The following is a 22975-nucleotide window of genomic DNA, read 5'->3' on the forward strand; positions in this document are numbered from 1 at the left end:
ATTTTTGTTGTGCATTTTAAAATTTTGTAGTCCTGTGATTTATGTTTTATTTTGCCGATTTGATTTGATTTTTTAATTGTGAAGTCTCTAATCAAGTTAAACCCAGCCTTGATCATCATTTGTATTACATTTGCTTGTTTACTTTGAGTCCATAGTTTGCATGATCATGCTCACATGAGTGAGCATAATCCAGGGTTACTTGGCTTCATCCTAAAAGCTAAGCGGATGGCCAACCGAAATATTGATTTGGTCCTAGGTCTGATAGGGGTTCTACCTGATTGATGTCTGACATTTACATGCTGTGGAATCTTGCATTTTTGCATGTGTTTAGCTTTAAGTTGGTGTATTAAATTCAAGTTTTATATTATAAATTCTTAACTCCTCCCCCTCATAAAATCTTTTTAACTCATGTTTACTCCTATTTTTAGGTACACCTAAATTCTTTTGAGCAAGGGTCCTTACTTAATATATTCTAATTTCATTTCAAAATCATTCTTCAATCCATACCTAATCCCTCTTCCAAATATTCACAATGATTATTATCTTTTTGGTTTGGGTCCTTAGTTAGGTTTTTTCACTATTCCAAATCCTTAATCAATTTAGGATTTATCCTAGATTTCAAACAGATTCAAATCAGTGGGATATTCTGATTCACTATTTAGTGTATAGATTCAAAAAGTTTTGTTATTGATTTAGATTTCATTAAATCATAGAAAATATATCAAAAATTGATTTTCAACAACATCATGATTACGCACAATCTATTAAGGGCACTAAGATCAGCTTTTTTACAATTTACAAGTTATTGTCAATGCACAACAAGTTGAATGGGTTGCACAAGTCGCCGAATTTATCAGATCAACTCCTTTCAAGGGCAATGTTGAGGGTGCGTCTATAGTTACTCTAGTAGCTACAAAACCCTTTGTCTTTTCTCGCTTGACTTTTTCCTATTTAGCTGATGTGGCTAAGGTAAAGTCCTTGATTGTTTTTGAAACTCCTGTATTAATAAATTTTGAGATGGGGTCATATTCTAGTATTTAGGAGATAACTAAACTCAACACCAGAATATTACACGCCGCATGTGGTGAAGGGCTAAAAGAGCTGAGATGTTAGAAGAAGATGCTTTGACTGCTGTTGTTATTGAAGTAGCAAAGAAAATGAATACTGAAGGTCCTAAGGCATTCATTAAATATAATGCATTAAGTTTTACGTATTCTTTTTTTTTTTACTATTTGGTGATAGCATTAATACTAGTCTTTAATTTACTTGTCCATTTGCAACTTACCTTTTAAAAGGTCAATTGGATCAAAGAACTAAATGGATATATATATTTCTATGTAGGTTTTATTGAGTAATCTAGTAGGTCCTCAAAGGGAACTTGGCCAAAAAAGTTATATTTCTCAACAGGAGTATCCACCATGAGGAAAAGAAATTGGCCAACAAGTTCGTCAGCACAATCACATGAAAGTATGGCCACTTTGTTAGTAAAGACATCATAGGTGAACTCACCTAAACTTGTCATTATAACGAGTTTCCCCAACCAGCTATTCCCCAAAGGAGGCGTGTCTAGATTGATTCATGCAACAATTACCACTCGTACCAACAAGGGTCATTCATCCATGTACACTATTGATTTCCAAAGTCACTCAATAGTGTCCTATATCACCATCTCAGTTAAAAAAAAAAATCCAAACACAATAAAAGAATCTCTCATATTCATATAATTGTTTCCCTTCAACGTATATCCACAAAAGAGAATTTACCCTTTCCTTCAAAGTTAGAACCAAATCTAAGATGAACTCTCCACAACTTCTAGGAGATTCATCTTCGTGGATTGTTATATATATCGAAACTTGAGGACTCACCCTCTACACTTGCTCACGAAAACTCATACTCTACACTCGCTCTTAAAACTATCTTAGAGGACTCACCACAAGATTGAGAGTTATATTTTAAGTAGAAATTCTTGTGGGGGATGATTTGCTAAGCTATGTGTCCATGAAAGTTTGAAATGTGTCACGTCTTCTATTGTACTTTGTGATATTTTTTATTTTCTTAGGTATTGCCTTTCTTGTAGCCCACAATCTTTAAAATAAAGGGTGAAGATGCATGCTTGGGATCTTTTTAGACCCTTTGGATCCTCTATGTCTTTGCACCAATTTTGATTTTTTAGTTTCCAATTCTTTCTATAGAATTCCCAATTAATCTCTAACAAAACCCACAACATTCATATTCACCATACTTATTGTGAACCCACTCGGATCCCACATTACATCTCAAGACCACTTGCTAGTAAGATCAGGTGTCACACAAAAAAAATAAGATCCAACACTCACACACACAATAAAAACACTTAAATCAAATGAACCTAATGTGAATCCACCTTTGGCTCTTAAAGTTTTCAATAAAGTTACGATAAAAAGAGAAGAATATATAAAAGAAATATATTCAAATCATCAATAATTCTTGCAACCAAAATTCTCTTTATTTATTATTCCATGGAATTTGAACTTAAGGGCTTAGGGATTTTCAAAACTTAACTACTGATTGGTACCTAAAGAACTGTTAATGGAGAATATATCAAAAACTTAGCTGTTGCACACAACCAATTAAACAATGTTGATTAGGACATATCATTTTTAAATCTATTATTTCTTATAACCAACTGTAATTGTGGTTTGTAACTTCAGTAATAGAAGTTGCAAGGCATTACATGCCCAACCAATTCTCTGGTCATCTTATAATACAAAGTTCAAACAAAATCAAATAAAGTTTACCAATTCATAAACTGTAAAATTATTTCTTCTTATATAGAAACATTCCAAATTGCACCATCACCTTCTCCACAAGCATTATGGACATCTTTCATCTTGTCCACCGATTTGCATATCCCACTGCAGGACCAATCAAATGATGCCACACAAACATTTCCCGCTTGCATTTTCCACTCGCAATCTGCAGTGCACGCAAATCAGCATATCGTTAATCCAAATTAAAAAAATAGATATTTTTTTAATGGCTAATTCTACGGACATAAATAAATAAATAAATATATATATGTAAGAAATATAAAATATGTTCAAAGCAAAACCTGGAGGAGTTCCACAGCACATAGTTCGATCATCTATGTGCTGCACGTCCAAGCCAATTAGCCATGAACCCAAAGAAACATCTTCATTTGCATATCTATGCAATATTGGCCTGCAAAAAATTGTGTGCGAGTTAATTAAAATTTTCGTGTTCTCTCATTGCTTTCCTTTTTTTTGAAGGCAAGAAAAAATCTTAATAATAAAAAAAATATATAGAAAATTCAATGATTAATTACCTGCGTATCTATAATTAATTTTTCAATTGAAGGAACAAATCTCACACAGTTAAGAGAAAAAATAGAGAGATTAGTAACAAATAATATATATTACATTTGAAATAGATCATCCGAAACCTTCGAAATTATGATCAACCAAAAGATCCCAGATATATGAGCTCATTTGGTTTTTTTTATTTGTATTCATGTAACTAATAACAAATTATATGGCCACTATTTTGTTCAACATTAGAGCTCATTTGGTTTATTAGAATTTAGAAATCAAGCATTGACACATACAGAGTAGTTAAATCTATCATTGCACTCTAAAAGGCTCGTTCTAGCTTTTATCCCTCTCTGAAGGCTTCTTCCTGCTTCATTTTTCCACCACTAAGGACTATGAGATGGCCTGGTCCAAGGTTTGTGGTTCTTCATGGGTAAGCCGTTTCTCCTCCAGAAATGGTCCCCTAAATTTCCCCCAAAACATGAAAATGTCTATTCTATTCCTTGGGTAAAGATTCACGACCTACCGTTGGTGTGTTGGAATTCCGACGGGATCTCGCGCATCGCAAGAAAAATAAGAATCCTGCTTGTCGTTGACGCTCTCACTGCTCAAAGGACCCGTCTCACCTTTGCTCGTGTTTGCATTCAGGTAACGACAGACTCTACCTTCCCAGAAGAAATCCTAATCTCTATTGAAGAGGAGGTATTTAGCTTAAAAATTCAATATGAATGGAAGCCTACTATATGTGAATTTTGCAAATCCTTAGTTCATTCCTCCTCTGTCTTCCTAAAAAAACCAGCCTCTGCTGCTACCCAAGGTCCTCCAGAGCCGTGGGGTAATTCTTTTCGTGGCCAGAGTAGGAGTAGAAAACCACCTACCAGACCTCCTGGCCCTGCTGCTTCCCCCTTAAAACCCCCCTACGCAAGGCCTCCTCTCTCCATCCCCCCCCCACCCCCACTACGGCTTCATCAATTCCCTTGGTGCAACTGCAACCTACTACTGTCCACCCTCCCCAGCAAACCGAAGCTCCCTCCTTACCATCTATGCCTAAGGTCCCCCTGTCTTGCCCACTATTCCCACCGATGAACTACCAGCTCTGAACTTGCCTAACTTAAATTCACCAACTGATGAGGCTTCCTCATCTACCTCCACTCATATGCCAGTATTCCCGCCTCCTACCAAAATCCAATCTCCCAATAAATTTGATGCCTAGCTTGCAGCTCCTCGAAGAGGAACAGGGCTTTTAAGCTACTAGCCTTATCTCAGCCAAAGAAACAGTTGCCAATGTTGTAGATGTCGATCACCCTCCCATCTCCAACCGACCTCAATCCACCAAAATTGCTAAGGGGAAGCAAGCCAAGAAACCCCCTTCCTCTCATAAATAACCATGTCCTTGCCCATCATTGCCTGCAGGAATTTTAGGGGTTTTAATAATCCAGACAAGGTTCTCTGTTGCAAGCGTTTGATTGATTCATTTAAAGTTAGCATGATGTGAATCTTCGAGAAATGGATTCATGTTTCTTCTCTTTAAGATCCCTTCTTTTTTGAAAATCATAAGGTCCTCCTGTTTGAGGATTATTGTCACAATTTTGAGCTCTCTTCTTCTGGGCGTATATGGATCAAGTGGAACTCTTCCAATATTAATTTCTCTCCTACTCACGTCTCTGCACAGATGAATCTCAGGCTTGGTTCGTATGGTAACAACCCGCCTTTTACACTTTCTGTGATTTATGCAGCTAATGATGTGTTGACCGGTCCCGTTTTTGGGACTCTATCAGATCTTCTACACCTGATCAAAATTCTCCCTGGATCATCATGGGGACTTTAACTGTTGTAGATTTTCCATTGATAAATTAGGTGGTAATGCCTTGAGCCATACCATACTATGGGAGTTAAATCACATGATTTTTGATGCCAAGCTAGAAGAACTTCAATCTGTTGGTAGTACTTATATCTGGTATAATCAAAGAATTGATAGCCCCATTCACATCAAACTGGATAGAGTCCTCATGAATGCTAACTGGAATGTCACCTTTCCACATATTATTCGGTGCAAGCTCCCTCCTGCTCTGACCATTGTCCTTTAATTCTTCAGACAACAGAATCCAATCCCTCTCATCATAGATTTCTTTTTAAGAATTACTGGACATCTATTGATAATTTTTGGGGTATTCTTTTAGATATTTTTTCAGCTCATACTTATGGTAATCCTATGGCTAATTTCTGCTCCAAGCTCAGGAAAATGAAAAGTGGTTTAAAATGGCAACCTTGGGAAAGTTCTAATTCTATCAATTTTTTCTTGGATAACCTTCATGCTAAGCAATCTTTTTACTTGGAGCAGATTTTGGTGCATCCTTCTAATGCTTCCCTTAAAAGCACTTCCAAATAGATCTCGGATTTTACTTCTCTTCAAGCCTCGTGGATCATTCAGAGGGCTAAATCCTCTTGGCTCTCTCAAGATGAAGACAATCTTAAATATTTATATGCAAAAATTCACAGACGGGTGACATCTAGTAATGCTCTTTTAAACATGGAAACTTCTTTGCACTCCATGAGATCTGAGGCTATTAATGAGATCGTACAACACTTCAACACTCTTTATAACCCATCCCCCTGGAGTCTATAAACATGGATCTCTTCCCCACTGGTAACACTCTTCCCCCTAATTTTTTGGATCCCTTGACATTTTCTGTCATTGATGCAAAGATAAAAAATGTGGTTTTTACTGGTGCTGATTCTTCCACTTTGGGACATGATGACTTTAATTATCATTTCTACAAAAACGAGTTGGCACATTATAGGCTCTTCTGTATGTAAAGCTGTTAAATCCTTTTTTTTTAAAGGTTATTTGTCTCCTACTATAAAATTGACTGCCTTGGCTCTCATTCCCAAAACCAAACATTCCTCCTCCTTTACTGATTTTAGACCAATAGCACTTTGTAATGTGATTTACAAAATCATTGCTAAGATCCTTGCCACTAGATTAAAGCCCATCATGCCCCTTATTGTGAAAGAAAACCAAGCTAGCTTTATTCAATCTATAGAGTTTCCATTGACAACATTATTTTAGCTCAAGAATTGCTTACTACTACGAAAAAGGGGCTCATAATCTCTTCTGCGCTAAATTTGACATTCAAAAAGCTTTTGATACGGTTTCTAGATAATTCCTTCTTGCTAGAATGCAACAAAAAGTATTGCCTAAGCAATTCATTCATTGGACTAAGAATTGCATTACCAATGTCAATTTTTTTATTGTGGTAAATGGTGCACTTGAGGGGGTTTTTCCCTCATATGCAGGTCTTCGCCAAGGATGCCCTTTAAGCCTGTACCTATTTTGCATTGTAATGGATTCTTTTCCTCTCTGATTGATAACGGTAACTTTGTGGGAGCTTCTTTTGGTAACTTAACTATTAGTCATTTTCTTTATGCAGATGATTTGCTTATTTTTGGTGAGCCTTCTCTCCAAAATTGCAATGCCTTAAAGAATCACTTAAACTTATTTGCTTCTGCTTATGGTCTTCATGTCAACTATGATAAGAGCTCTATTCTAATTCCTAAGAACTTTCACAATGTTGGTCTTATTTGTAGAGCTCTTTCTCTTTCGAGCCCTAAGGACCTTATCACGTATCTTGGGATTTCGATTTCTTTCAGAAGGCTTATGGTTACAGATTTTTCCCTGCTTATGGTACAATCACTAGAAAATTTTTGGGTTGGAATGCCAATCTATTATCCTTTGCGGGGCGCTTGCAGTTATTAAAATTCATTATTCTCAATTCAATTGCCTATTGGATAAGAGGCTCAATTCTGTCTAAGGGAGTAATGAAATTTTTCAAAAAGGTAGCCTCTAAATGTTTATTTTTTGGGGACACACTGGCAAGCAAAAAACTGCATCTTGTCGCTTGGCACAATGTCTATAAGCCAAAAGATGTTGGTGGGCTTGGCTTACCCTCCATACCTGCTCTACAATTTGGTTTTAATTGCTCTCTCATTATCAGGATTTACAACAGCACTTCTCCATTAGCTTCTTGGCTTCTCTCTAAATATACCTCACCATGGAAACTGCCTGATTATATGGCTACTAAGTTTTGGAAAGCTATTTGCTCTACTGCTTCTATAGCTAAATCTACTTTTAAATTTTACATTACTCCCAACTTCCCTGTTTCTTTTCTTTGGGATTATTGGTGTAACTAAAGCCATCTGTATGATTCCATTGCTGCAGTACTTTTTTTGGCTGTTAGTTGCACCTATGTAGCAAGTATATTATTGGGAGGAGCTGGTGTTTCCCATGCCTCCTTAGCCCAACTGTTTTTGATGAGATTTGCAAGGTTATTATTCATGAACAAGATTCAAAATGCCTCTTTTGGGGAAATTCTACTACATCTAAATTTAAGAAATTTATTATGGAATTTTACAAGTCCCTACCTCTTTGCAACTGGTATATTTTTATTTGGCACAAGGGACATGTCTTAAGATATTCGGTTTTCTGCTGGTTAGCTTTAGTAGGAGGCCTTAAAACTTCTTCGGAGCTTAACAAACGTAATATTTTGGTTGACTTAACATGTTCTTTGTGCCATACCTATGATGAAAGCTCTATGCATCTTTTCTTTGAATGCTCCTATACGCACAACATTATTACCTCTTTGATTCCTGCTTGCTCCTCAATTCTGCTTAGACCAAGTCTGTTGCAATTGTTTGATTGGGTTGAAGAATGCCCCACTTATTTACATTCAAAGAGATTTTACTATCTCATAATTTATACTATTTATCATGTGTGGAAGGAAAGAAGCGAGAGGAGGTTTGCTCATTCTTATTCTAGCCATGCTATGACATTTCTCAAGATTAAAAAAGCTGTTTTCTCTAAAGTTTACAAATGGAAGGAAGGAAACATATTGTTGGAACCGTTATAGGTGGCAGGCTCATCACATGTATCTCGATGCTATTTTTTGGGGCTTGGACTCTTTTCCCAGCTCTTTCCGTGAGGTTTTTTGGTTCTCTCTGGTTTTTCCAATTTTGGCAGGTTCTGCTTGGTTATTGGAACTTTAGGGGCAATGATGCTAGATTGCTTTTGCTACTCCCTAGATGGTGGTCTCTTGCAACCTGATCTCTTCTTGATGGCAGTCCTCGCAACCGGGGGTGTTCTTACTCTGATGCCGATTGCAATATGTTCTTATTTTCTCCTTAGCCCTAACGGTTCCATAGAAATTTTTATTTTATGTATTTTGGTCATGAGTATTTTTGGCATGAAAAGGTGCTGAGTCATTTTTGGTGTTTAGGGGGTTTTTCTTCCTCCTAATTTTGTTTTTTATACCTTTCTTTTTACAGATGTAACTAGCTTTCATTAATGGAATTGGGCTATGCCCTCAACTTCCCCGAAAAAAAAAAAAAACAAAAAGAAAAAAACATTTCACAAGTGGAACAAAGCTTCATACAACATAGAAGAAGTTAATTATGGAAGGAAAATATGCTTAAAAATTGCAGAAATGAGACTCGGCAAACTTGTATCATGAGTTTGTACTTTTCTTTTCTTGAGTGATTGTGCGTTTAAGTGTATGTTGACAAGAAATATTAATGGATCTAAATAAATATATAAAACCTAAATAATAACTTAATTCAAATGAAAGCCATATGTATTTGCTTTATCCTTAAGCGGGAAAACAAATGCATTAATTTTAAAGCTTAGGAATTGTTGATCAAGAGCTTCAGGCTTTGGAGCGATTAATCAATATGGTTCTTTAAAACTAAACAAAAAAAAACACTTAATAAAAATAAAGGCTTCATGTGTTTGCTTTATCCTTAAGTTGAGAAGAACACATTAATTCATAAGTCTAACAATTTTTGTTGGATAACTTGAAGAACTTACGGAGTTTTTTATTATCAAGGTTCTTTAATCAATTGAAACAAATTAATACATATTAATAAAAAAATATTAAAACAATACACTTAAATCTAAACAAAATCCTTGTACCATAAACAAATAAATTAAACTTTTAGATAACATCAACCACTAATAAACTTAAGATATATCCCAGCCACAATTCTTAGCACATACTTTAGATTGCTTGATAGAACAACCAACTCTAATCTAGGCTAGGCCATTGTGTTTACTTTCTTGCACTTGTGATGGTTTAATATTGTTTTGGTGTGTGTGTGTGTGTGTGATGATATGCTTATTTACATTTATTCCACTCTTCGATGTCATATAAGCGGTTATATATACACACGTCACTCTATTTTTGTCATACTAATCCCTGCAATAGTAGTGTCATTTTATGTAAATGTAAATGTAAAGGTAAATAGAGTTGTAATGTGAAAAGAGCTGTGAAATACTATATAGAAATTCCTATTGAGTAGAAGTCCAAAATTATAATTTTCTTCTTTTGGAATTCTATATTTTGTATAGACATGGAGCCAAAAGTTTAGAAGACTAGAAAATATGAAATAAGTAATTTACATTTGTAAGGATTTGTGTCATTATATAGGGGTAGAAATGCAAGCTTATGTTAGTGGAGCTTGGTCACTATTACTTTATGTAAACCCTGGATTGTACTTTTATTTATTTTTACAGTTATACATTCATTCTAGAGCATCCACCAAGGTTTTAAAATTCATCACTTCCAAAACATGTGTATAAATTTAAGAAAGCACTCTATGGATTAAAATAAACTCCTTGGAAATGGTATGACAGACTCAATATTTTTTTTTTAATAAATAGTTCCTTTATTAAGGGCATTATCAACATGATGCTATTTATTAAGAGGCTAAGCTTAAATTTGCTGATTATTCGAATTTATATAGATGATATTCTTTTTGGATCCACAAATAAAGATCCATGTGAAGAATTCTCATCCTCTATAAGCCTCAAATTTGAGATGAATATGATCGGATCTTCCTTAGCCACACCAAATTTATGAAATAATTGATTAAACAATTTAACATTGAAGGCTATGAAAGCACAAACACTCCGATAAGCCCCAATACAAAAATAGATAAAGATCTAAAAGGCAAGTTAGTTGATAAAAAGAAATATAGAGGGATGATAGTATCTGTTTTACATTTTTCTATAAATAGGCCCGATATAATATTAAATGTATGTTTATGTGTAAGGTTTAAAGTTGAACCTAAGGAATCACATCTGATTGTAGTTAAGAGATTTTTTAGATATTTTATAGGAAAATCAAGCTTTGGCATTTTTTATCCTATGAATAGTGCATCTTTTGAATATGTTGGATACATAAACTCTAGTTTTGTGGTTTAAAAGGTAGGTAGAGAAAGCTTCTTAAGAATATATTGGTTCATTGGTCAATTATTAGTCTCCTGGTTAAGCAAAAAATAAAATTTTATAGCCCTATCCACTATACACGCATAATATATAGCTTTAGAGACCTGAGTTGCCCAAGTCCTTTGGTTGAAGCAACAATTTCCTTTTTTTTTTTTTTGGTTTGTTTGTTTGTTAGTGGAAACCGACCTCATTGTGTGTGACAATACAAGTTTGATTTGTATCACTAAGAGCCCAAGTCAACACTCACGTTATAAAACATTGATGCTAGACACAAGATAATATGAAAAAGGGAGATGTTCACTTATAATTTATTTTACACTAAAAATTAGTTGGTAGACATTTTTCACTATATCATTAAGTTATGAGAGAATTACCGCACTTGGGACCAGATTTGGAATTATAGATTTAAGTTGCTAGGTTATGAGGTATGTATGTGTATTTGCATAGTGTGTATGTTTTGTGATTTTTTATGAAATTTGTGTTTATATTTATTATTTTTTTACTTTATTTTTTATTCTATGTTTTGTGTTATATTTTCTTAGCATGTCTTTTGTTGTAAGTGTTTTTGATCATGATAAAAAAAAAATCCAAAAAAATCCATATTACATTTTATGATGCACATAGGATATATTGATTTTAAGATAATAATTATCATTTTAACTATTTGGTTAACATTATTATCAACATTATTGAACGAATTAGTCATTGTACTATATTATTTGGTAAAATAGTCATATAGAGACTCCTCATGATGTTAAAAAGTTAAAGATCATAATATATGATACCAATTATATTATATGATTTGACTATTGATTGTACATTTTTTTATGGGGCAGATCAGACTCATTAGATTGACTAGTACAAACCTTTGTTCGTGCTATACAAATAAGTTGATCCTATAAGAAGGGGGCCTTCTTTTGATTTCATCTTGCACTTCAATTTTCACTCTCCTACCTCTAATATGATCTATTTATTTTCCTTCCATGACTATATAGCAAGCGTGGTAAACCTGAAGTTCAAAGGCCAAATGTGGATGATAAATTTCAATGTGTATACGATAAAGTTTCATATAAAAAATTTTGCAATGTCTCCATCACTGACTCTTACAATTGTAGACTAAAAGAGTTTTTCCTATCATGTAAGAGAACTCTTTGTAGGCATTACTCTCCAATTCTCATTTGCATTACCTTCCCTTACCACACTAGATTACTCCAAGTATTTTTCTCGAATCTTATAATTACTGAAATTGGACCATCATGAATTCTTACATTTATTGGTGCTACGTCATTGTTCCATAAGTTGATTTTCATGAGGTCCTTCATATTTTAAATATTGGTGAAGCACCCCACAATAAAATTCTCTTTTGAACCAACACTGGCCATTAGTTTTCAATATGGTGTTGAATGCTTGTGTAATCCAATACATTCAATAAAAAATATGATTCCCAAAGTTGATGAATGAATTAACACTACCCCTTAATTTCTATTACCAACTATTTTTTGCATGGCTAGCATGTAGTTCAATATTGTAAATATGTTTATTAGATACATAGAAAATCTCAACACCATTAGAAATCCTTAAGCCTGTCAGATGTTAAACTTACTGTAGGACATATCATTAGATATATCATAGAATCCAAATATAACCTTGCCTATCATACATATATTGGTTATTTTGTAATACTAACATTTCTTGTATGACACATGAAATAAAGCTGCATATAACATAAAATAAGATAAATATACATGAAAAATAAGCTCAATAATTATAGAAATGAGACTTATCAAACTTCTAACATGAGTCAATAGTTTTCTTTTCTTAAGTCATTGTATATTTAGGTGTGTGTTAGCAAGGCAATCAAATACATGCTCATTAGTAAAGATCAAAATTAAATAGTTGATTTATCTAATAAATCATACTGTATGATCTAATCATGCATTATAATAAGTTATTTTGATAATTTTCACCTATGATTTTGGATTTCCAAAAGTAGGTAAGTATGAATTTAAAAATTAAACTAATAAATCTATACGATCTTATGAATATTAATATAGTTGACCTATTTGGGTGAATAAATCAAGCAATCTAGTCACTATCAAATCAATTTTAAATATCATACTACCCAATCTAAATCAAATAGTATAAATGAATAAAAAATTTGCTAGATCACCCACTATTCATCATGGACAATCCGTGAGTTGATTCAACTAACTATAGTACATAATTCATGTCATACTATATGATTCAACATAACTCAAATTATAGGAATTTTCTCATAACCTAATAGAATAATACAAACTGTCATTTTTATTATATGATCAGAGTATTAAAATTAAATTTTGTGGTTGCATTAAATAGGTAATTCTATTTCTATTAATATAAGAGGGTGTGAGGCAAGAGATTCATCAGAGACATTTTTCTTGATTGGGTCCTTATAGAAAGGTAGGTTGTTCTCTTTCTTTGTGAGAGATTTTACAATAAACTTTAGAATAAAGGGTGATGTTGAAGAAAAGATGATTACATAGTCAAGGGTTTTATGAGAGAGATCACATGTTTTTTTTCCTCAGCATATACCTTTATCCTCTAGTGTTTGAGTTGGGAGCATTTGGAGAGGAGCTTTAGAGGGAGTGTTTGGGTGAAACACATATGAAACATTACAGAAACTAATTCGAGAAACATATCCACCAATATCTAGAGTAGGAGGGTGAAGGAATCTTCACGGTTATATATGGGAAGTGGAAGGAGGGAGTCTAAGCTTTTTAGGGAAGGAAGAACTTCAAAAGGTTATTTTTCACCTAGAAATGTAGAAGTGCTTTTCCACCTTACTAAGTGTAGAAGGAGTGTTTTCTAATAAAATTCCCTAGGAGGAGGAACTTGGGGATTGAATACAGGTAAAGTATATTGAATGTAAGTAAAGTAGATTGAACCACTATAAAAATTTAGGTTTAGATTTCCTTGCTTTTCTACATTTTTTTCTTCCTTTTCATTTATTAGATATATGTTAGCAAGAATTATGGTGGTTACAATTAAGAAAAATTTTCAAAGGTCTTCTTCATAATATTTTCCTATAAATAAGATTATTTTTTCTTCCCTTTTAAATTTTATATTAACAACTTTTCTTTACTTCTTTTAAAAAATTAATATATTTATAACTTTAAGTTTTGATATTTTACTATCACATTTCAAACTACTTTTATTGCAATCTATGTTGTTCTACTATAGATATTTTAAAATAACTAATTCATCCCCCCCTCCTGGTTGGGCTAAGTGAATTTAGATTTTGGTTCAATTTATTTGCATATTTGGCATGCATTTCATCATTATGATTTAATACTTTAAATTGTCTTAATTTAATAGTTGAGTCATTATCTCATTAAAATAAATAACTAATAAACTTATTCATGTTACTTTGGATTTGTTTATCTCTACCACAATCATATTACTTTGATTGTACTTTCCACGTTTGTTCGTTATACCTTGTTGGTTGAAAATTTTCTTAGACTATCTATTCTTTCTTTTGGCTAAGTATACTTCTAGTATGAGCCTTAACAGTACTATTCACCCTCTTAGTTCTCTTTGATTATGTAACATCTTGATTTGGCCATACTGTTTTGGTCATGTTCATCCTTTATGTAGTCATCCCCTTTTGGCAATGCTATTTTGATTCATTCAAACTCTTTTTATTGATTCCCCTCCATAATTTGGTCATGGTCATTTAACTAAAATATTCTTTGTCTACTCATGCATTTATGGCAAGGCTACCCTTTTACATAGCCACACTCTTTTGACTAAGTAAATACTTGGTAGGATCATGCTTTTTAGATATTAGTGTCTATATTATAATAGTGTACCTTGAAAAAATTTCTTTTGAACTTACCCGTTCCATATTTAATTAAGTTATATCATAAATTAATCATGCATCCTTGACACAATCATTCATTACTCAATCATTTTCTATGTTTAAAAACTTGTTGTTTTAAATATACACATATACCCATATAAATCCTTTCCTTCTATTTAGATTATCACTACTTAGACTGACCCCTCACTTAGACATTTATAATTCATTTTAAATATGTAAAACTTTCTATCTTATAGGTATTCATACCCCTCATAAACACTTAAATCTTGAGCATTATAGTTAATGGTTTTAACCATTGATCCTCATTTCAATAGCATATTTTCATGTAAATGAGGTTGAACAACATATGGCTAGTTGGATTGATCATAGATATTTTGAACTTAGCCTATGGTTATATAGCTTCACTATCCTTATTTTTAAGCAAATCACCTAATAATAAGAATCATTCTATCATAAATAAACCTCATATGTTCATTCAAGGATACAATTGACCTATAACATGTTATGTTAATTAACCATTCAAAAGTAATATAAGATTTTAATCACATATGAGGTGACTATTTTAAGAAATTCCTTAATTCTTATTTTTTAAAAAACAATTTAAATTCAAATTTCAATTTTAACAAAAATATGGAGAAAGATCTTATTTTAATATGTTCACTTATGGTGGGTTTTCATGGTAACCCATCACAATTATATGAGTTGACCCTTACTACACCAATTCTCTCACATGTACTTAGATTTTGTGATAGTCCACAACCTCTTAGCTGCCTAGCATAGAGAGGATGTTGCTAGGTTGATATTTTGTTAGATGATCCTTATGATGCATGATAATATAACTTACTAGGTTATTTGTGTTTACTTACAAGTTCTTATTTTTTGCATACTTATTTGGTTAATTTTTGCAGTGTATGAATATATATAACTTTTACCTAGTTTGGATCTAGAATTCATGTTAGCTAGTTAGTTCAAGTAGTTGTCAAAAATATTTTTAGAGAGTCAGTTTGAGTGAGAGGGAGACTTTCTTGTGGGAGCTTGTGTAAACGCATAGGAGGTGAGGGAGAGATTATGAGAAGTTTCCTTAACGGGGGGGAATAAATAAGAGAACCTTAATAGTAGAAGAGTCAATCAATATTAACTTTGATGAGTAAACAAGAATGTCCATTCTAGAGAAGTATAAGAAGAACAAGATATTGTACATAGGATTGAGGATGTAAGATTGTAGGAAAAAAAAAACAAAAAAAATTTGGAATCATTACCTAAAGAATGGAAGTATTCATCAAACCATCTTAGAGATTTGATTATAGGAGAACCTTCCTCTAGATTTAGGATTAAACATAGCATTAGGAAGGATATTAGTCACATAACATTTATATCAATGGTAGAACCTTAAAGAGTTGATGAAGCATTAAAAGATGTTTATTTAATTTTGGTTATGCAGGACGAACATAATCAATTAATAAGAAATGATGTATGGGAGCTAGTGTCTAGGCCATCTAATAAAAATGTGCATTTAAAAATAAATTAAATAACTCAAGATCACTAGTAAGAAACAAAGCTTGATTAGTTGCTAAAGGCAATAATCAAATAGAAGGCATAAAATTTGAAGAAACCTTTGCGACAGTTGCCATATATGATTTTATTTGGGTACTATTAGATTTTGAATAATTTGGAGGCTTCAAATTATACCATATGGATATATAAAATACAATTATTATTGGAATAGTCAAGGATATTTATATAGAGCAACCTCTTAGGTTTGAGTGTGCAACATTTTTAAAAAATGTCTATAAACATAAAAACACATTATATGGTTAAAAGAAGCACCTACAGTGTTGTTTGATAGGCTTAGAACATTCCTATTAGAGAAGTCATTTGTTAAAGTAAACACAACACTTTTAATCAAGAAGATAGAAGTATATATTTTAATTGTATAGATTTGTGATGATGACTTTATTTTTGGATTAACAAATGATTAATTATGTTAAGAATTTTCATCAGCAATGAAAAATAAATTTGAGATGCGTATGATGGGTGATTTTTCATACTCTTTAGGGTTCCTTATTAAGAAAAGAAAAGATGAGACATTTCTTAGTACTCATATTAAGTATATCAAAGAAATCATTAATTAAAAATGTGATATGGATAGATGTAGAAGTATGAACTCCTCTATCAACCCTAGTTTCTAGTTAGAAAAGCAGACAAATCATAAATATTTTGACCGAAAATAAGATAGTGGTTTAAAAGGAATATTATTATATGTCTGTTAGTAGACTTCACATTAAGTTTAGTGTATGCTTATGTGCTATGCTTTAAGCTTGCCCTAAGAAATCACATATGATTATAATAGAAAGGATCCTATTATATCTCATAGGGATATAGAGGCTAGGTATTTTTTATCCTAGAAATAGTATGGTTTTACCTAAGAAATCATTATTATGCATCTCTTCTTAAGCTAAGCCAGAAGTATCACTGTCTAAGGTTCCAATGGGAAAGTGTGCATCCCTCTGAATGGATTTCGCATTCACTCAAATTGACCTCATCTAGTAAGGAGTCCTTTTCATCATCTCAGACAAATTTAAGGTTGGATGAAGACATGAAACTCCATAGTAGGTGGTCTTCGAGCAATAAATCATTGAATGCCTTGATTTTGAATCATCAAAGATCACAAACTTTGACACTGATTTATATATTGTTCAAGTACTCAATATAAGGATCCATCTAGCTTGTGGAACGTAAAGTTGGGGGATTATCTTCTTCTTGTGCCACTTATTTTACAATGATGGAGGGTGCATATGCTTATAGGATCGACGCTCAATATTTCAATCTGGGATGCCTTCTTCCGTATTCTTTTCCATCAGGCATATGAGCACACCGAGCTGAATTATGATAAAGGGAATGCTTCTCTTGCAGGTGTGCCTCCACCACCAGCAATCCCACCACCTGCACCTACTTATCCTGGTTACCCACATGATGAAATCATCCAAAAACTCAAGTGGCTGGAAACAAGGCTAAACCACCAAATTGACCAACAACAACAACACGAGGAAGAAATGTGTTGGCTTGAAGAACAATTTTCATCAATTGACGCTCAATTTTCATCCATCAATCAATTCTTTCAACCACCACCTGATTAGTATCCACCTTACATGTAGATGCAGCCTTGCTCCTTCTGTAGTCTTGGTGTGTCTTGTGGGAGCTCTCTAGGGAGAGAGATTTTTTAGTCCAGTCCTAGAGATTCTCTGCCTTCTGCAGGTGGGAGAAAAAGGAGTCAAGGTTCTTTTCTTGTGAAAGGAGCTTCGGTCCTCTATCTCTCTGGGTTGGTGGAAAAAAATTTGTAAAGGCTTTTTTGCCTTGGTGAAGGAGCAAAAAGAGAGTCACTTAGTGTTAGTTCAATACTTAGAGTAGAGGACTCCGGAGAGTGGATGTTGGTTAAGATTAACCGAACCATTATAAAAATCTCTGGTGTGCTTTTTCCTTTTCAACATTTTACTTTTCGCATTTAATTCATCGTTATATCTGCTTGGTGAAAATTGTAGATTAATGTTCTATTTTTCAATTTAGAATTTCATCATCATTGTTTCAAATCATAGTTAATTTGTTAGTTTCCGCATTATGAAATTAAATTGCTTATTTCAAAGTCTAAAAAATATACAAAAAGTTAGAACTCCTATTTAGGATTATTTTTAAAATACCAATTCAGTCCCCCTCTTGGCGCATCATGAACTTTTAGTGGTAAGATAATTTAACCACATGTTACCTAATCCCTTAAAGAAAATTATTAACAGTCTAAGTCTAATGGCTTCATCACTGATACCTTTGTAATTAAAACTTGCACAAATTTCCAAGAAACTAGCTAAATATAAGTTAGGATCTTCAATAGGAGTTTCCCCAAACTAAGAATTTTGAACATTTTTTTTTTATAATAGCTAATTTGAATTCAAAACTATTAGTATAGATAGTAGGTTTATTAATACTATGATGGATTCCTTCTGCTATAAGATTAGCTTACTCCCTAAGTGGCCTAGCATTATCTTGATCTTTAAATGGGTCAAACATGGTTAAATTTATTTTTATATTCTAATTTTTATATGGGTCCTTTCTATTTTTTGATCAAAAAATAAAGACTCCTTACTTGATCCGCCATGCATACAATAAGATAATACAAAAAAAAAACCAAACATTAAACAAAAAATATTTTTGGCTTTTTAAAATTTTTTAACAATCAGAATAAAGATAAAGGACAAAAGTAGGTCTAAATATACTTATTGTAATTATATAGTAAATTACAATAAGACAAACTTCCTTGGCAATGGTGCGAAAGCCTTGATGGGTGCATATGATGTGATAAGATAATTGTGAGCTAAAGTTAAACTCATTATATTTAAAATGCACTTAAATTTTATATGATATAAATTTAAAACATCCCACTATTTTATGCAAGTATACTTGCCAAATCCAAGTAATAAAGTGATAGAGTGTAGTGTAGAACCCATGAGGAAGTGATCTACTATACTAAAAATATACAACTATCGCTTACTCCAAATGCATGAATTTATTCCACTGAAAAGAAAATAAAGTTTTTGAGTTCATATCAACGAATGAAAATATGTTAAAAATAGTTGATATATTTTTGATAAATTGTTTTGGACAAATGCAAGTAAATAACAACATTTCCCAATGAGATTGTTAATTATAGATGTGGATCAGAGCATTTTCATCCTTAGATATCTATCAAAATTATAGGGGTGAAAATAAAGATTGTTAGTGTTCTTAAAGTTTTACTATCTCCATAAAACCTAGAATATTCAAATATCCTATGTATATTCATGCTAATATTCCATTTTAATATTTCTAATAGTTCTTGATTTCCTCCATCAAGGTTATAAATATTAATATGTTTTAACTACACACTTGGTCATTATATATATTAAATGAAGAGTGAGAGATGTTAAAAACATCATTATTTTTATTATAGAACAAGAGTCTACATTAGTACTTAATATGCTCTTTTCATCATAAGCCAAAAATAAAAGATTTAGTTAGATATGACATAAATAACAAGTAAACTCATATTTGTTTTGTTCATAAAAGTATAAAGTACTAGAGAAGTAGTAAAAAGTTTATCACCTGGATAGATCAAAATATTTGTTTTGCACTCTTCCTCTACTTATAGAGTTGCTCATACAAATATAGGCTAGACACTCTAAAAGATTGTATCTTGCACTATCCTAGCCTCCTTTAAACTTTACTCTAAGGGTGAACTAAAGAAAAAAACTGCAATCTTACTTAATTATACTCAGGGAACTGAACTCCATAAATAATAAAATCGACATATATTTATAAATAAAGAATCAAACTTGAGCATCACAACACTAGACCTAGTGGTGCTGTGATAACAAAAAGTTAATTAGTGCCTTAGTGCTGAAGTGTCAGCTCCACTATGGCTCTAAGTGATGTGTGATAGTTATGGACTAAATGTATGCGTCTATTTTTTGAGTCTACTTAGCTCTTAGTGATTATAATTTCTTTTCCATGGACCTATTAAATTCGAGCGTTATGGTGCTCGAAATGACTTTCTGGCACCAATGCATTGGAAAGGTTGGGCTCTTGCATGAATTTTCCTGAGACACCCAATATTGTGATGCTGATTTTCGGCACAACGACGTTGTAATGCGCTACGGTGGTAACATCTATAAAATGGCAATGCTTTCAAAAAGAGAAGGTAGGTGCCACCGTGCAGAGATCCATATTTTGGCATTAAGCAATACATCATTGCGTTATAAACCTTTTTTACACTCCCAAAAGCTTTTAAATTTTGGCTTTTTCCTACACAATTCATATACAAACACAACTAAAATAATATATTATTATTGTATTTAACAGAATAAAAATAATACATAATTTACACTTATCAGCTCTTAGGATAAATCTTTTCTTTTAACTTTTATAAATTGATAATCAACTTAAAGTTAATATAAGAAAATATTTAAATTTTTTTAAAAAATAAATTCTCTCATAATTCCACTATTAAATTTAAAATAATTAATCATCTTTGATAAGGTACCGAATATAGTTAAGCGATAGATAAAACCCTGAAGCAATAGTGCACATTCATGAAATAACTAGTCTACATACATATATATAAGAGTTTTCCTTGCTTAAAGACATTACTTGTATAATACATCTTGGTCCTTAGGATTGAACTTCTTACATAGATATGTTGTATTAATACACCTACATGGTTTTAATATGTTAGATAGTGGCTCTTTTAACCTAGACATGATTGCAATTCTACTTATGTAACTCTAGTTATGTACAACTTTGCTATCCTATTTCCTTCTTTTTATAGGAATTTTATTTTCTAATAGAGATTGAAAGTCTTACATCTTTTCAATTCACCTTTTATAATCTCTCTTCTAGAAATTATGAGTTTTCTTTTTTCTCGGATTGAGATCATGAGATGAACTCTGGATTTTACAATTCTTGGTTACTAACAAACCACTTTACAATTGAGTTGTGTTATTTACTTTATTAATTATGTAGTCCCAAGTTTAATAGCTTGGGATAATGAACCCATATAGTCCTAACCAAGGTAATTTCTACCTTTTTTAAGACTTCTTTTATATGCTTTCACCTATTACAACCCATCATACTATTTTTTGAGCCTTTAGCTATTCAAAGATTATTATCAAATAAGCTATCTATGTGAAGAGATGTCATCTCACTTGGTTATGGTAATTCACAATTTGCCTTGTGGATTGATCTATCAAATTTATATTTCCTATTAGGATAGTATTCTTTGATTATGGTAATTCACAATTTGCCTTGTGGATTGATCTAGCATATGCTTTCTACTAATTTATGAGGGAATCACTCAATTATATATTTGGTGTTCTAATTTTATTTTAGAAATATTTAGTTTAATCTAGGGGTGATTTAAAGTTTAAGATTATATTATTTTAATTTTTAATTAGAATTTATGATTTGGAATTTCATTTTTTATTTTTAGGTTTTTTTTATTTGAACAATATTTTAATTCTATAAATTCCTAAATCACTCCTATCATAACCTAATAATGTTAGGGCTCATGAATTTTTTAAGCAAAAGGCTTTAGAATTTCATAAAATTAAAACTAGAGGTTCATAACACCCTAAAATCAAATCCTTGAAATTTTGAAGTCATTTGGTGTTAAAGTAAACTTTAAGATTAATTTCTTTAATTATTTATAAAAGGGTATTAGGTGATTTTAACTTGGTTTAAATATTTTTTCCTTCGATCTAGGATTAGAGTATATAATTAAAATTATTTTCATTATTTAAAGTTTGATTTGATTTGATTAATTTTAATTCAAATTTAGCCTCATTATAGAGGTATTAGATTAAAACATCAATTAAGGTTGATGCAATGCTAAAATCCCTTAAAAATGGGTTTTTTGGGTTTCGGGCTCCTTAGAGAGCTCCTCATGTAAACTTGAGGCAATCAGAGGTCATTAGTTATGAAATTTTTAAATTTTATTCATTTTATGAATTAATTAGAACTATAAATCCTATTCTTAGTATCAATATGATGATGTGAAATGCATTTTGCATGTAGTGTTTGGTTGAATGGAATTTGAAATGACGATTCTAAAAATCCATGCAAGATTGATTTGAGCCCTCTGATCTTAGATCAAATAATGCAGATCAATCCATAGAGTAATAAGAGATGGTAGAATGATTTGTTGTGAATTACAATTTATTTCCATGCAAAAAGAAGGATATAAATTTTTTTTTAGTATTTGCTATTGGTTTTTGATAGATTTCTAACATATCTCCTATTCAAAATATTCGATACAAGAAAAATGAAGAACTTTTCACTTAAAAAACATCTAAAAATTTTGCTAAGAAATTATGATATTTCCACTGGTGTTTTCACCGCTCTTGTTAATTTTGACGGATCATTATTCGTATGTTTAAGGTTTAATTTTTCATCAGTAATCCATTCATAGGGCTACTTAAACTTAATATCATATCTGAGAGGAAAATTTTGACTTTTGTTATAACATTTAGATTTTGTAAGGGGATTAGTTCAACCTCATCATAACTTTAACCAAATTTGAGAAGTTTATATTGAGCCTTAAGAATATTTTTATGTTGAAAATTTACCCTAAAAATGCAATTGGTGATTTCAAGTTATTTGGATTTTTTCTTAGAAAATTTAATGGAGTGTATAATATTTGTGTGTGTGATACCATATTTGATCAAGTTTTGGAAAATATTAGGACTTTTTGTTGGTAGTGAATAAAAAATATATTGGGGAGTAAGAGTTAGATGCACCATTCTAATAGATAGAAAATTGTTTTTTTTTTTATTTGATTAGATTTTTTACCTTTGGAGGTCGAGTTTCACTTTAAATTGAAGGGAAATTTACTAATTTTCATTCACTTCAATTCTTACTATTTGACCCCATAATCCTAGTGAGACAATTTGAATTTTGATGATCATAAATATTATTTATAATAATAATTAAGTTAATAAATTTGTG

General features: G+C 31.9%; 1 protein-coding gene across 1 annotated transcript in view; it reads right to left on the reverse strand.

Annotated features, from left to right (window-relative positions):
• Positions 1 to 2806: 2806 nt before the first annotated feature.
• The window catches only part of LOC110106567 (probable beta-1,3-galactosyltransferase 8), a 56912-nt gene continuing 36743 nt past the window's right edge, over positions 2807 to 22975 (reverse strand). The window contains exons 7-8 of the mRNA XM_028700821.1: positions 3092 to 3201; positions 2807 to 2955 (exon numbers count right to left, since the gene is read on the reverse strand). Of these exons, the coding sequence (XP_028556654.1) occupies positions 2807 to 2955; positions 3092 to 3201 (259 nt within the window). The remainder of the gene's footprint in view (positions 2956 to 3091; positions 3202 to 22975) is intronic.

Source organism: Dendrobium catenatum, unplaced genomic scaffold, assembly GCF_001605985.2.
Source record: "Dendrobium catenatum unplaced genomic scaffold, ASM160598v2 fragScaff_scaffold_1595, whole genome shotgun sequence".
Taxonomy (NCBI): domain Eukaryota; kingdom Viridiplantae; phylum Streptophyta; class Magnoliopsida; order Asparagales; family Orchidaceae; genus Dendrobium; species Dendrobium catenatum.